Source organism: Triticum dicoccoides, chromosome 6B, assembly GCF_002162155.2.
Source record: "Triticum dicoccoides isolate Atlit2015 ecotype Zavitan chromosome 6B, WEW_v2.0, whole genome shotgun sequence".
NCBI classification, from domain to species: Eukaryota; Viridiplantae; Streptophyta; class Magnoliopsida; order Poales; family Poaceae; genus Triticum; species Triticum dicoccoides.
In genome coordinates this window covers 117,550,379-117,564,372 of record NC_041391.1, presented here as the reverse complement: position 1 = coordinate 117,564,372, position 13,994 = coordinate 117,550,379, and the positions used below count along the sequence as shown (strand labels likewise).

The 13,994-nt window shown below is 46.8% G+C and overlaps 1 protein-coding gene across 1 annotated transcript; it reads left to right on the top strand.

Moving 5' to 3' along the window:
- Positions 1 to 9,047: 9,047 nt before the first annotated feature.
- Positions 9,048 to 13,382, top strand: LOC119323214 (L-lactate dehydrogenase A). The gene is made up of 2 exons (XM_037596808.1): positions 9,048 to 9,782; positions 12,771 to 13,382. Exons 1-2 carry the CDS (start codon positions 9,156 to 9,158, stop codon positions 13,215 to 13,217), a joined length of 1,074 nt encoding a protein of 357 aa, XP_037452705.1. The 5' UTR covers positions 9,048 to 9,155; the 3' UTR covers positions 13,218 to 13,382.
- Positions 13,383 to 13,994: the final 612 nt, after the last annotated feature.

Below are 13,994 nucleotides of genomic sequence, written 5' to 3'. Positions count from 1 at the left end.
GTATGATTTCCAACAAATCTGTTGCTCTCTCCATAGTACCGGAGAACGGTGTTTTAGTCATCTTGCCCAAGAGGCACGGTTCGCAAGTACCAAGTGATTCATAATCAAGTGGTTCCAAAAGTCCATCGGTATGGAGTTTCTTCATGCGTTTTATACCGATATGACCTAAACGACAGTGCTACAAATAAGTTGCACTTTCATTATCAACTCTGCATCTTTTGGCTTCAACATTATGAATATGTGTATTACTACTATCGAGATTTAGTAAGAATAGACCACTCTTCAAGGGTGCATGACCATAAAAGATATTACTCATATAAATAGAACAACCATTATTCTCTGATTTAAATGAATAACCGTCTCGCATTAAACAAGATCCAGATATAATGTTCATGCTCAACGCTGGCACCAAATAACAATTATTTAGGTCTAATATTAATCCCGAAGGTAGATGTAGAGGTAGCGTGCCGACTGCGATCACATCGACTTTGGAACCGTTTCCCACGCGCATCGTCACCTCGTCCTTTGCTAGTGCCCGCTTATTCTGTAGTCCCTGTTTCGAGTTGCAAATATTAGCAACAGAACCAGTATCAAATACCCAGGTGCTACTGCGAGCTCTAGTAAGGTACACATCAATAACATGTATATCACATATACCTTTGTTCACCTTGCCATCCTTCTTATCCGCCAAATACTTGGGGCAGTTCCGCTTCCAGTGACCAGTCTGCTTGCAGTAGAAGCACTCAGTTTCAGGCTTAGGTCTAGACTTGGGTTTCTTCTCTTGAGCAGCAACTTGCTTGCCGTTCTTTTTGAAGTTCCCCTTTTTCTTCCCTTTGCCCTTTTTCTTGAAACTAGTGGTCTTGTTAACCATCAACACTTGATGCTCCTTCTTGATTTCTACCTCCGCAGCTTTTAGCATTGCGAAGAGCTCGGGAATAGTCTTGTTCATCCCTTGCATATTATAGTTCATCACGAAGCTCTTGTAGCTTGGTGGCAGTGATTGGAGAATTCTGTCAATGACGCAATCATCTGGAAGATTAACTCCCAATTGAATCAAGTGATTATTATACCCAGACATTATGAGTATATGCTCACTGACAGAACTGTTCTCTTCCATCTTGCAGCTATAGAACTTATTGGAGACTTCATATCTCTCAATCCGGGCATTTGCTTGAAATATTAACTTCAACTCCTGGAACATCTCATATGCTCCATGACGTTCAAAACGTCGTTGAAGTCCCGATTCTAAGCCGTAAAGCATGGCACACTGAACTATCGAGTAGTCATCAGCTTTGCTCTGCCAGACGTTCATAACATCTGGCGTTGCTCCAGCAGCAGGCCTGGCACCCAGCGGTGCTTCCAGGACGTAATTCTTCTGTGCAGCAATGAGGATAATCCTCAAGTTACGGACCCAGTCCGTGTAATTGCTACCATCATCTTTCAACTTTGCTTTCTCAAGGAACGCATTAAAATTTAACGGAACAACAGCACGAGCCATCTATCTACAATCAACATAAACAAGCAAGATACTATCAAGGACTAAGTTCATGATAAATTTTAAGTTCAATTAATCATATTACAAAAGAACTCCCACTTAGATAGACATCTCTCTAATCCTCTAAGTGATCACGTGATCCAAATCAACTAAACCATAACCGATCATCACGTGAGATGGAGTAGTTTTCAATGGTGAACATCGTTATGTTGATCATATCTACTATATGATTCACGCTCGACCTTTCGGTCTCCGTGTTCCGAGGCCATATCTGCATATGCTAGGCTCGTCAAGTTTAACCTGAGTATTCTGCGTGTGCAAAACTGGCTTGCACCCGTTGTAGATGGACGTAGAGCTTATCACACCCGATCATCACGTGGTGTCTGGGCACGACGAACTTTGGCAACGGTGCATACTCAGGGAGAACACTTCTTGATAATTTAGTGAGAGATCATCTTATAATGCTACCGTCAATCAAAGCAAGATAAGATGCATAAAAAGATAAACATCACATGCAATCAATATAAGTGATATGATATGGCCATCATCATCTCGTGCTTGTGATCTCCATCTCCGAAGCACCGTCATGATCACCATCGTCACCGGCACGACACCTTGATCTCCATCGTAGCATCATTGTCGTCTCGCCAATCTTATGCTTCCACGACTATCACTACCGTTTAGTAATAAAGTAAAGCATTACATCGCGATTGCATTGCATACAATAAAGCGACAACCATATGGCTCCTGCCAGTTGCCGATAACTCGGTTACAAAACATGATCATCTCATACAATAAAATTCAGCATCATGCTTTGACCATATCACATCACAACATGCCCTGCAAAAACAAGTTAGACGTCCTCTACTTTGTTGTTGCATGTTTTACGTGGCTGCTACGGGCTTAAGTAAGAACCAATCTCACCTACGCATCAAAACCACAATGATAGTTTGTCAAATAGACTCCGTTTTAACCTTCGCAAGGACCGGGCGTAGCCATACTTGGTTCAACTAAAGTTGGAGAGGCAGTCGCCCGCAAGCCATCTCTGTGCAAAGCACGTCGAGGGAACCGGTCTCGCGTAAGCGTACGCGTAAGGTTGGTCCGGGTCGTCTCGTCCAACAATACCGCCGAACCAAAATATGACATGATGGTAGGCAGTATGACTTGTATCGTCCACAACTCACTTGTGTTCTACTCGTGCATATAACATCAACATCATTAACCTAGGCTCGGATGCCACTGTTGGGTTTCGTAGTAATTTCAAAAAATTTCCTACGCACACGCAAGATCATGTGATGCATAGCAACGAGAGGAGAGTGTTGTCTACGTACCCAACGCAGACCGACTGTGGAAGCGATGACACGACGTAGAAGAAGTAGTCGTACGTCTTCACAATCCAACCGATCAAGCACCGAAACTACGGCACCTCCGAGTTCGAGCACACGTTCAGCTCGATGACGATCCCCGAACTCCGATCCAGCAAAGTGTCGGGGAAGAGTTTCGTCAGCACGACGGCGTGGTGACGATCTTGATGAACTACAGCAGCAGGGCTTCGCCTAAACTCCGCTACAGTATTATCGAGGAATATGGTGGCAGGGGGCACCGCACACGGCTAAGGAATCGATCACGTGGATCAACTTGTGTCAACTTGTGTGTTTAGAGGTGCCCCTGCCTCAGTATATAAAGGAGCCAAGGGGGAGGGTGCGCCGGCCAGGAGGAGGAGGCGCAGGAGGAGTCTTACTCCTACCGGGAGTAGGACTCCCCTCCAATCCTATTCCAACTAGGATTCCCAAGGGGGAAAGAGGGAGAGGGGTGGCCGGCCACCTCTCCTAGTCCTAATAGGACTAGGGGAAGGGGGGAGGCGCGCAGCCCCCTTGGGCTGCCCCTTTCTCCTTTCCACTAAGGCCCATGAAGGCCCATGTGGTTCCCGGGGGGTTCCGGTAACCTCCCGGTAATCCGGTAAAATCCCGATTTCACCCGGAACACTTCCGATGTCCAAACATAGGCTTCCAATATATCAATCTTTATGTCTCGACCATTTCGAGACTCCTCGTCATGTCCGTGATCACATCCGGGACTCCGAACAACCTTCGGTACATCAAAATGCATAAACTCATAATATAACTGTCATCGTAACCTTAAGCGTGCGGACCCTACGGGTTCGAGAACAATGTAGACATGACCGAGACATGTCTCTGGTCAATAACCAATAGCGGGACCTGGATGCCCATATTGGCTCCTACATATTCTACGAAGATCTTTATCGGTCAGACCGCATAACAACATACGTTGTTCCCTTTGTCATCGGTATGTTACTTGCCCGAGATTCGATCGTCGGTATCCAATACCTAGTTCAATCTCGTTACCGGCAAGTCTCTTTACTCGTTCCGTAATACATCATCTCACAACTAACATATTAGTTGTAATGCTTGCAAGGCTTATGTTATGTGTATTACCGAGAGGGCCCAGAGATACCTCTCCGACAATCGGAGTGACAAATCCTAATCTCGAAATACGCCAACCCAACATCGACCATTGGAGACACCTGTAGTACTCCTTTATAATCACCCAGTTACGTTGTGACGTTTGGTAGTACCCAAAGTGTTCCTCCGGTAAACGGGAGTTGCATAATCTCATAGTCATAGGAACATGTATAAGTCATGAAGAAAGCAATAGCAACATACTAAACGATCGGGTGCTAAGCTAATGGAATGGGTCATGTCAATCAGATCATTCTACTAATGATGTGACCTCGTTAATCAAATAACAACTCTTTGTTCATGGTTAGGAAACATAACCATCTTTGATTAACGAGCTAGTCAAGTAGAGGCATACTAGTGACACTATGTTTGTCTATGTATTCACACATGTATTATGTTTCCGGTAAATACAATTCTAGCATGAATAATAAACATTTATCATGATTATAAGGAAATAAATTATAACTTTATTATTGCCTCTAGGGCATATTTCCTTCACCCATAACCCACAGGTTTTTCCCAGGATCTTACCTGACTCTTCTAATTTTCCCGGAGCCATTCCCAAAGTCTTTCGAAGTTTGACGTAAGAATGAATTATCATCAGTCAGATGCCTTTCCAAGATCGATTTCAAATCATTTCATTGTTGGCTCAACCTCTTCGCTTGTCATCATACCGGAGTATCTCAGTAATTTTGGTGGTTCTCGTCATCATTCTCAACATGTGAAGACCGAAGAAGTGTTTCCTCTAAATCTTGTCCCTTCTCTCGAAGATTCATGGCTCTCTTAAATTCTTTTCACCCATCCGGAGAAATTCAAGAGTCTTTTCAAATTGATTCTCTGTGGCCCATCATCTCAGAATTATTCATTCTCAGCTTTTAGCTCTCCTTCTCCATATCTTACCGGTGCATCGCTCAAGTGGTCTCTAATCAGCTCGTGATCTCTTTGTTCTCTTGTATTTAAATCCCCTCAAGTATCTTCATTCGTTTTTCCAATTCTTCCCGGTGAATTGTGCCTTTGCTATGTTCATTTACGATTCTTTCGATGGTTCGTTCAAGATTTCACTTTCTTCGTTATCGTATCAATTCATCCATTCTTTCGTTGTTTCAATCCCACCGGTGGTTCCATCAAGACCTTCTCAAGTTTGTGCTATATCTCTCTTAATCCTTTCTACGAGAATAAGTTGTATGCCAAATCCGTTGCTTGTCATCAATTAAATTTGATGAAGGATAAGCATGCAATAAATCTTATTCTTATTTCCTCGAGGTGATTCAATTCTTTTCTTCCGGAGATTGTTCATGATGAAGTAATTCTCGGTTCTAGTATTCATCTTTTCTTTCCGGACTTCCAAGTTCTCTCGGTTATATCGTCGCAAAGCTCCATCTAAATCATCGCAAGGTTTCACCTTGTGTTTTCAACCTCTCTTTCTTTCTATCATCCTTTCATTACCGGAGTTCTTCATGGTGGCTCTACATGATGGTTCGTCAAGGATTCTATTCATTCTTCAATTGTTCTTCAAGATTTCTCTCGAAGTTATGATCCGCCAAGCCATACTTCAAAATAAACATGGTGCTCAACACATGTCTTGTTTTGAGGAGTTCAAGTGTTTCTTCTTCTTGCATTCCAAAGTGCAATTCTTTCTACCTTATCACTTGAGGTGGTGTTATGTCATTCTTGATAATTTTGCGTTCGTGTTTCATGATTCATATGTTGTCAAGAATGAGGTATTTTAAATCCATCATTTTCCCTTTGTTCAAGAGATCTTTTCGACCAATCAACTTCTTCTTTGGAGTTATCTTGGTATAGATTTCACCTAAAGCCTTCCATTGGGAATGTTGCTATTTGTGGTGCTTATAATTGATCCAAGCTTTCTCCATATCCTTCTCGGTGAAAGAGGTTTTTCATTTCTTCGTTTATCTCAAACAAGCAATTGTTTTTCGTTAGTGGCAGAATTTCACCTCAAGTTTTGAGATGTTTGCCATAAGCCCACAACAAACTTGTGCTTTTCGTTGTTCATTTTGCAAGAATTCCGTTCAATTCTTCTTTGCAAGGATGCTTTCCAAGCTCATTTCTGGCAGAAGTTGGCATTTTCTTCTCCATTCCTTTTTTTTCAATGATCTATCTTCTATTCTTTCTTTCGGAGGCATGGTGATGTTGCTCTTTTCACTCATCTTCTCCAATTCTGAGGATCATGTTCTTCTCCTTGCTTCTCCATTTAACCAGAGTGTTGTGTCACCTGTTCAAGTTCTTTCATCTTATCAAGTCTTTCATCTCTTTTCAACCGGAGAGCTGTCTGAAATGTTTCTTACCCATTATGCCACTCTTTCAATAGTTCCGGAGGCAGTGTGTTGTTGATTTCATCAAGTATCTTCCCATCTTCTCAAGTTCATGTTCTATTCCTTCCATGTTCAACCGGAGTGCTGACCAAATTCTTCCTCTCTCATCTTGTTTTAACCGGAGTGGTTTCGAATTCTATTTTGTCCATTAAACTCTTGATTCATGTATTTGCAACCTTCAAGTTATCGTAATGTTCCTTGTTCCTCTTTTCTAACGGATTGTTTGCAATCTCGTTCATCTTTGTTGTTTTCTTTCTTTCATTTTGCTCAACCTCTCAAGGTTCATGGTTTCACTCGTTTGTCGAAGAAGCAACTTAGTTTTACCTCTTCTCTTCCTCTTCCTTTTCCCTCCGGTGCCATCCTAGATCTCGGGACGAGATCCTCTCGTAGTGGTGGAGTGTTGTAACGCCCCGGATGCAACTTTCCATATTCGTAACTCCAACTCTTGCCTTTTCCGGAGATGCTATATGATATTTCCTTCGTGGTTGGGTTTTATTTGTTGTTTTGCATTTCGTTCTTGTTATGCATCTCGTCTCATGTCATCATCTGCACTTCATCTGCAATTCATCTGCATGTTTTTCAAAACTTGCATCCGTTCTGGTTCCATCGTTCTCTCCATTGTACGTTCTAAGACCGACCGGGTTTTCGATTCCCTCTTGTTAGACCGCTTGTCCTTGTTGACCTTCTCTCAGACCAATTGGACCCCCTCTCTTCTCTCTTTCACCGAGACCAACAAAACCCCGCCTTGTCCCCGTGGCCTTTCGTCGGACCCCATTGTCTTTGTTTTCCCCTCTCGTCTAAATGTCCACCCTCTCTTGCCAGCTCGCAGCCCCTCGCGCGCGCGTCCGAAACTCCGCCGAACCCGACCCGCTCTGTCGTTACTGTTGGATCCGAATCATCCCCAAACATCCCGAAAACATCTCCATTTTCTTATTTGGACTCCCTACCTATATTTTTCTCGACCGTTGGATTTTAATCGGAGGCTCCATTTTGCCCCTAAGCTAGTCCACCCAGCTACTTAAACAACCTAACCCTAAAAACTAGGATCTGTCCCATCCATCCCATTCCTTCTGCCGCCACCTGACCAACTCACTTCTCTCTCGGGATCCTCCCAGATCTGATCCACCCAGCACCGCTCCTCCTCGAGCCAATCCCCTCGCTCGATCCAGCAGCCGTCTAAACCTTCCCCTTCCTCACCTCGCTGCCAGCCTCTGCCCGAGCCCCTATCCAGGAGCTCGCACCCGAATCAGGGGAGAGGAGCTCCCTGCCGCCGTTGACCACCAGGCCAGCCCCTCGCGGCCCTCTCCTTCTGTTCCCTCTTCCCTGCATCTCTCTCTCCCTAATCTCCTCATCTCTCTGTACCTCTACAGGAGCTCCAGCGCCATGGCCATCCCGAGTTCGGCCCGCGCAGCTCGGAGACTCCAAGCCCCCTCGGTCCAGCAGTCCAGGGGGATGCCGTCGTGCCCGTGCTGCATCCCGCGAACCCGCCGGCGACCCCAACCTTCAGAGGACGTGCGCCGTGCACGGTTGATTCAAAAAATTAGTTGCCATCAGTGATGGTAGTTGATGAAAATGCCATGACTGTCATTATCCTACAATTTGAAATGCACCTAACTAGATCTAGGGTTCAATCGCAACAATCATGCCCTGAATTCAACAACAAAAAACGCCCTACACTGATGGCCATAGCATTTCGAGGCAAAATCAGAACTAACATCTAGAAAATCCCCGCACAAAACACAGGCAATATATAGATGCGGCCGCGGACCAGGCGAGCTACACCGGCATGACTGCCGCCGCCGCGGCGACGAAACTGCGCAATGCCACTCTAAATGGCAAGCACGCGACTCCACCGCCGACGAGGACGCCGGAGCACCGCGAATCGGCCGAAATCTTGAGGAAACACGAGGGAAGATTGACCATAGATGGGAGGGCGGCAGAAATCGCAGGCAGGAATGTGAGCACGAAGGAAGCCTTACCTTCAATCTGTTGCTGCCCTGGCGACGACGCTCCGGTCCGGCGAACCCCACCAACGGCTGTGAATGCGGTCGACTCTTCCGCCGCCGCCGTCACCTTCTCCTCTCGGTTTCTCCTCAATCGAATGCAACTGGTGTGGATGGTGGGTTGGGGAGTAATGAATGGGAGGGGAGTAATGAACCAGGAGGGGAGCGCGAGTGGTAAGTCGTGGGAGACGGCAACCGCAGTCGGGCATGGCGTGCGGGCGCGACGGCAGTTCCACCGCACGCCCCGACTCACAACCGCTGACCTCGGAGGAAAAACAGGCATGCGGACGAACTGCCTACATGCCACACACGGGACTTGTCCTACGTGGCAAACCAAATCCACCTTTTCGTGTCAAGATTCGTGCAAACAGCAATGAACGACGATTCAGGCGTGCGGGTGAGTTGGGAAACGCCCACACGTGTGGGTGTTATTGTTTCAAATTGAAGCACGTGAATAGAGGAAGCATTATATTTTAAAACTGAAGGAGTAGTTTTTTTTTTCAAATACTCGAGATGGCTAGGTGGGCTTGAGGTGGCGACTCGCGCGAGGCGGTACGTGGACGCGGAAGTCGGCCGGTAGGCATTGTCCAGCACAACTGCCCGAGTAAAATAATCCCGGTATACTTTTCTTCCCGTCCTTCCATCAAAAAAGTGAAGTCCCAAACCACGACTAGTCAAAACCGGTAACCGATAAGCGGTTTCACTTTCCCAGGATTCGCTTATAAACTCATTGGCCATTCCCATTCCATTCCCCACCAAGAACAAGTTCACCGTCCAATCCCAGTCCGGCAGCCCCGCATTTGATCCCCTCGACCGGCATCCCATCCCCACCCCGTCCAGGAGGATGCACAAGGCGTCGTCGCTGTCGGAGCTGGGCTTCGACTCCGGCGGCGCGTCGTCGGGCTTCTTCCGGCCCGTGGCCGACGGCTGCCCGGTCACCCCGACCTCCTCCGCCGTCCCGCACCGCCGCCTCACCAAGATCTCCGTCATCGGCGCCGGCAACGTGGGCATGGCCATCGCGCAGACCATCCTCACCCAGAACCTGGCCGACGAGATCGCGCTCGTCGACGCGCTCCCCGACAAGCTCCGCGGCGAGGCGCTCGACCTGCAGCACGCCGCCGCCTTCCTCCCGCGCGTCCGCATCGTCTCCGGCACCGACGCCGCCGTCACCAAGAACTCCGACCTCGTCATCGTCACGGCCGGGGCCAGGCAGATCCCCAGCGAGACCAGGCTCAACCTGCTGCAGCGGAACGTCGCCCTCTACCGCAAGATCGTGCCGCCCGTCGCCAAGCACTCCCAGGACGCGCTGCTGCTCGTCGTCTCCAACCCCGTCGACGTGCTCACCTACGTCGCATGGAGGCTCTCCGGCTTCCCCGCCAGCCGCGTCATCGGCTCCGGTACCAACCTCGACTCCTCCCGCTTCAGGTTCCTCATCGCCGAGCACCTCGACGTCAACGCGCAGGACGTGCAGGTACTAAATCACTCCTGAATCCATCCATGAATCCATCCTTCAATCCATGATTCATTAGCTCGATCGAGCTCGTCGCCGGATTGGAGCTCCATCCATGAGTCAGTACTCAGTAGCAGGGGCGGAGCTCTGTAGGGGCTAAACCGGGCCATGGCCCGCCCAGGATTTTGACCCAAATTTTTTTTATATAGGCATCTCCCAAGCCCACTAGCCCAGCCCACGTGCATCCTCTCGCTTTCACGCACAGAGCAGCCTTGCTCAAAAAAACACGCACAGAGCAGCCGGAGAGAGGCAGGCAGCGCTAGGAATCCCTACTCCCTAATTCCCAAACTGTCCCACAGTCGAGCAGGGAGCACAGGAGCAAGCCGCTGCCGTCGGCGAACCGACAGCGTCTATCCTCTCTCGCCGGAATCCCTGTATCTCACAGCCACGGTTCAGCCCCTTGCTTTCCTCCCTTCCCCCGACTCTCTGCACCTGCTCACAGATGACATCTGCTTGGGCTCGGCCACGCCGTCGTGCTACTGGCCTGCGGCCTGCCGAACCACTTCTGGCGACTGACGCATGAGCAGATCACTGGATGAGCTCTCCTAGTCTCCAGTCTCCTACTGTCCTCCAAGAGTAGAGCAACTGTCAGAAGCAAGAGGTAATTCCCCATTTTATCATTTTTGATCAGTTCTTTACATCTACTTATGAGTCATGAACTCATCTATTTTCAGTGTCCAGTGTTTATAAGAAACAGATTTTATCCATATGGAATTCCACCTGTACAGAATTCTGTTGACTGTTGAGTGTCCAGTGGGATTTCTAACCATTAGCGCCAACTATTCATCTGTTTTGAGTGTCCAGTGTTGAACTGTTGATAAAAAATAGTTGTGTCCATTTGATAAGAAAGTGAATAGCCTGATCTTATACAAATTGCAACACAGGTAATCATGGGCAAGGAAAATCAATCTCAGAGAAGAATTGATTTGGTTTTTAAAAGGAAAAGAGATGACATAACTCGAGTTCAGGAAAACCAGATATTGCCGTTGCTTGAATTGGAACAACATAACCAAAACCAGTACGAATAGGTTCGAGCAAATGAAGCTGTTACATTCGAAGGTATTGAGTTCTTGCAGCGTGCAGCGAGACCCTGGAAGATGAGAATCTTGCCAATAATCTGTTAGTTCACATAGAGGGTGGAATTCTAGAGAACTACAGCCACGAAGATGTCGTTGCAGATTTTAGAAGCAAGGGTGACCGGAGAGTCGATTTGTAGTATGTGAGTAAGTCACATGTCTAATGTCTCAAAGCTTTTGTATTAGCTAACTTAATAGTGGTTCAGGGTTAAAATGTATTTTGTTGTATATATACATACTGCTTGCTCCATCCGGTAATCATACTGATGCTTATGATTCAGAATTTCAAAAAAAATTGTGCTCTTGTTTAGTCTGGCCCACCCAGCATTTTCTTTCAAGCTCCGCCACTGCTCAGTAGGGATGCCACGCGGCGGTGGCGCCGTGCGAGCATGTGCCCGTCCTTGACTGGTCTCCCCATGCGACAGTGTCCAGTGTCGACATTCAGTAGTAGTAGTACGTTATGTTGTTTTTATTCGAACGGCCAGGCTTGTTGATTACGTACTTTTGGATCATGTGTTTGGTGGATTGATACCTACTAATCCCTCCGTCCGGAAATACTTGTCGGAGGAATGGATGTATCTAGATGTATTTCAGTTCTAGATACATCCGTTTTTATGCATTTCTGCGACAAGTATTTCCGGACGGAGGGAGTACTAATTTGTTCATATGTTCAATTAACTATGGGATGGCTGGGTGAGCGCGGTAGTTGGAAATTATTGTGACTTTTGAAACTTAGATAACAACTTCAGTAAACTTGGGTTCTGTTCAGTATCTGTTGATGTTTGATTTACAGAATTGCTCCCTTCATACAGAAATATAAGAACATTTGGATCACTAAAGTAATAATGATCTAAACACTCTTCATACAGAAAGTATTTCTTTACAGAGGGAGTACTAACCATGAAAGAGGGTTTTTTACCTGCAATCTTTAGGCCTTGTTCGGTTGCGTGTGAATCCGAGTGGATTGAAGGGGTTTGAGGGGGATTTAAACCTCTTCTAAGTCAAAATATGAACCAATCCTTGCAAATCCCCTCCAATCCTCTTGGGGAGAGGATTAACCGAACAAAGCCTTAGTGTTGTTTTTTCCCGAACAAGCCAGACTTTCTTCGTTTGTTTGGTGGGTCCGTGGGTGGATAGTTACTCCTTAGATCATATGTCTGGTGATCGTTAGCTACTCTGTTCATATGAATACAAGACTAGATGGCTGGGTAAATGCGGTACCTGGAAATTACATTGACAATTTGACATTACAGGTGAAATCTACTTAAGAACATTACACAATTTTTTTTGGTGGAAATGGTCCGTAACTGAAAAATGTGATGGTACTTGAAGGCAAAGAAACTGTCTTTTAATTCCTAATGTACTCCGTATATCAGAAATTGCTACTAGTGTGTGTGTATATATATATATATATATATATATATATTTGTTTTGGATGACGAAATCAAATACCATGTGGTATAGTGTCATTCTCTAAGTTCAGTCTTGTTTTGAACACAACTAGCTAGTGTTTACTGAATTTGATCATGGAAAAGCCGAATTGAGATAATTAATCTTATAATGCATCAATATCACATAGAATATTTACCTATCGGTATCAAGCTATAAATCATCTCTTTTCAGAAAGAATTTGAGTTCTTTTGTATGGTACCCAATTCCCCTAGTAATGTGATGGAGTACCAGTGTAATCTGAGAATTCTGGATCTAGGGATGAGTTTTTGTCCCTCCCAGAAAATTAATCAACATTGGATTGAATGTGTTGTAAGACTGAATTTTTATCACAGTTAGAGAATGGAGATGCATGCTCATTGATAATAGAGTACTGGAAAATGATCACCAACTAACCAAGCAAAGCAAATGGGTCCATGTGCAGGCATACATGGTGGGTGAGCACGGCGACAGCTCGGTGGCGATCTGGTCAAGCATCAGCGTGGGCGGGATGCCGGCGTTCAAGTCGCTGCGCGACAGCCACCGGAACTTCGACGAGGCGGCGCTGGAGGGGATCCGGCGCGCCGTGGTGGGCGGCGCCTACGAGGTGATCGGCCTCAAGGGGTACACCTCTTGGGCCATTGGCTACTCTGTTGCCAGCCTCGCTGCTTCCCTCCTCCGCGACCAGCGTCGCGTGCACCCTGTCTCTGTCCTTGCCTCGGGCTTCCATGGCATCTCAGACGGCCACGAGGTGTTCCTCAGCCTGCCCGCCCGCCTCGGCCGCGGCGGCATCCTCGGCGTCGCCGAGATGGACCTCACCGAGGCCGAGGCCGCGCAGCTCCGGCGCTCGGCCAAGACGCTCTGGGAGAACTGCCAGCTCCTCGACCTCTGACGCGACTTGCTGTGAAATCCTGAAGCATTTACAAGAACTCTACTGCTATATGTTGCTCTGTTGCTGCTCCCACACGAATGCTTGTGTAATTTTGGAGTGTTTTCTTAGGGATGATGAAGTAATGTAACGCCTCTTAATTTCATGAAATAAAATGCGATTTGTGCCAGCATTGCTAAATGATGGATCTTGGATGGTGTAGAGCATCGAGGCTTCTATACAGAAGCCAATAAACCATCTATTTGGGTCATTGTAGTTTAGGCAGCAAGTTTTTTTTTTGCGGGCAAATCAGAGAGCTTTATTCAACAAAAGAGTTGTCCCGGCAATCAGCTAGAAGGCTGCTTACCAAGTAACTAGGAGTCTCGTCAAGCCAGTAGTCGGTCACATTCAAAGTGCATGCACGTTTTGCACAGAGATGCGCCGGCAAGTTTGCTGACCTGGTTACATGCTGGATCTCAAAAAAGGAAAAATCAAAAGCTAGCTCTCCTATTTCGTCTAAGATGAGCCACAATCGAACGTGAATTGTGGCGAGTGTTCCAGAGTTGTACCAACTCCTGGCAATCTGTCTCCATTATCACATGCGAGAGGCCTCGAAGCTTTGCAAATAAAACTCCTTCCCGCATTGATATAGCTTCCATTAAAAAAGGGTCCGAGATCTCAACAAACAGCTTGCACCATGATCCCAACAGCGCGGACGCGGAACGGGCTATACCACCCGCCCCTCCTCTTCCTTCCGCGATGTTAAGTGCACCATCCGTCGTGATCTTCACTATCCCTGGC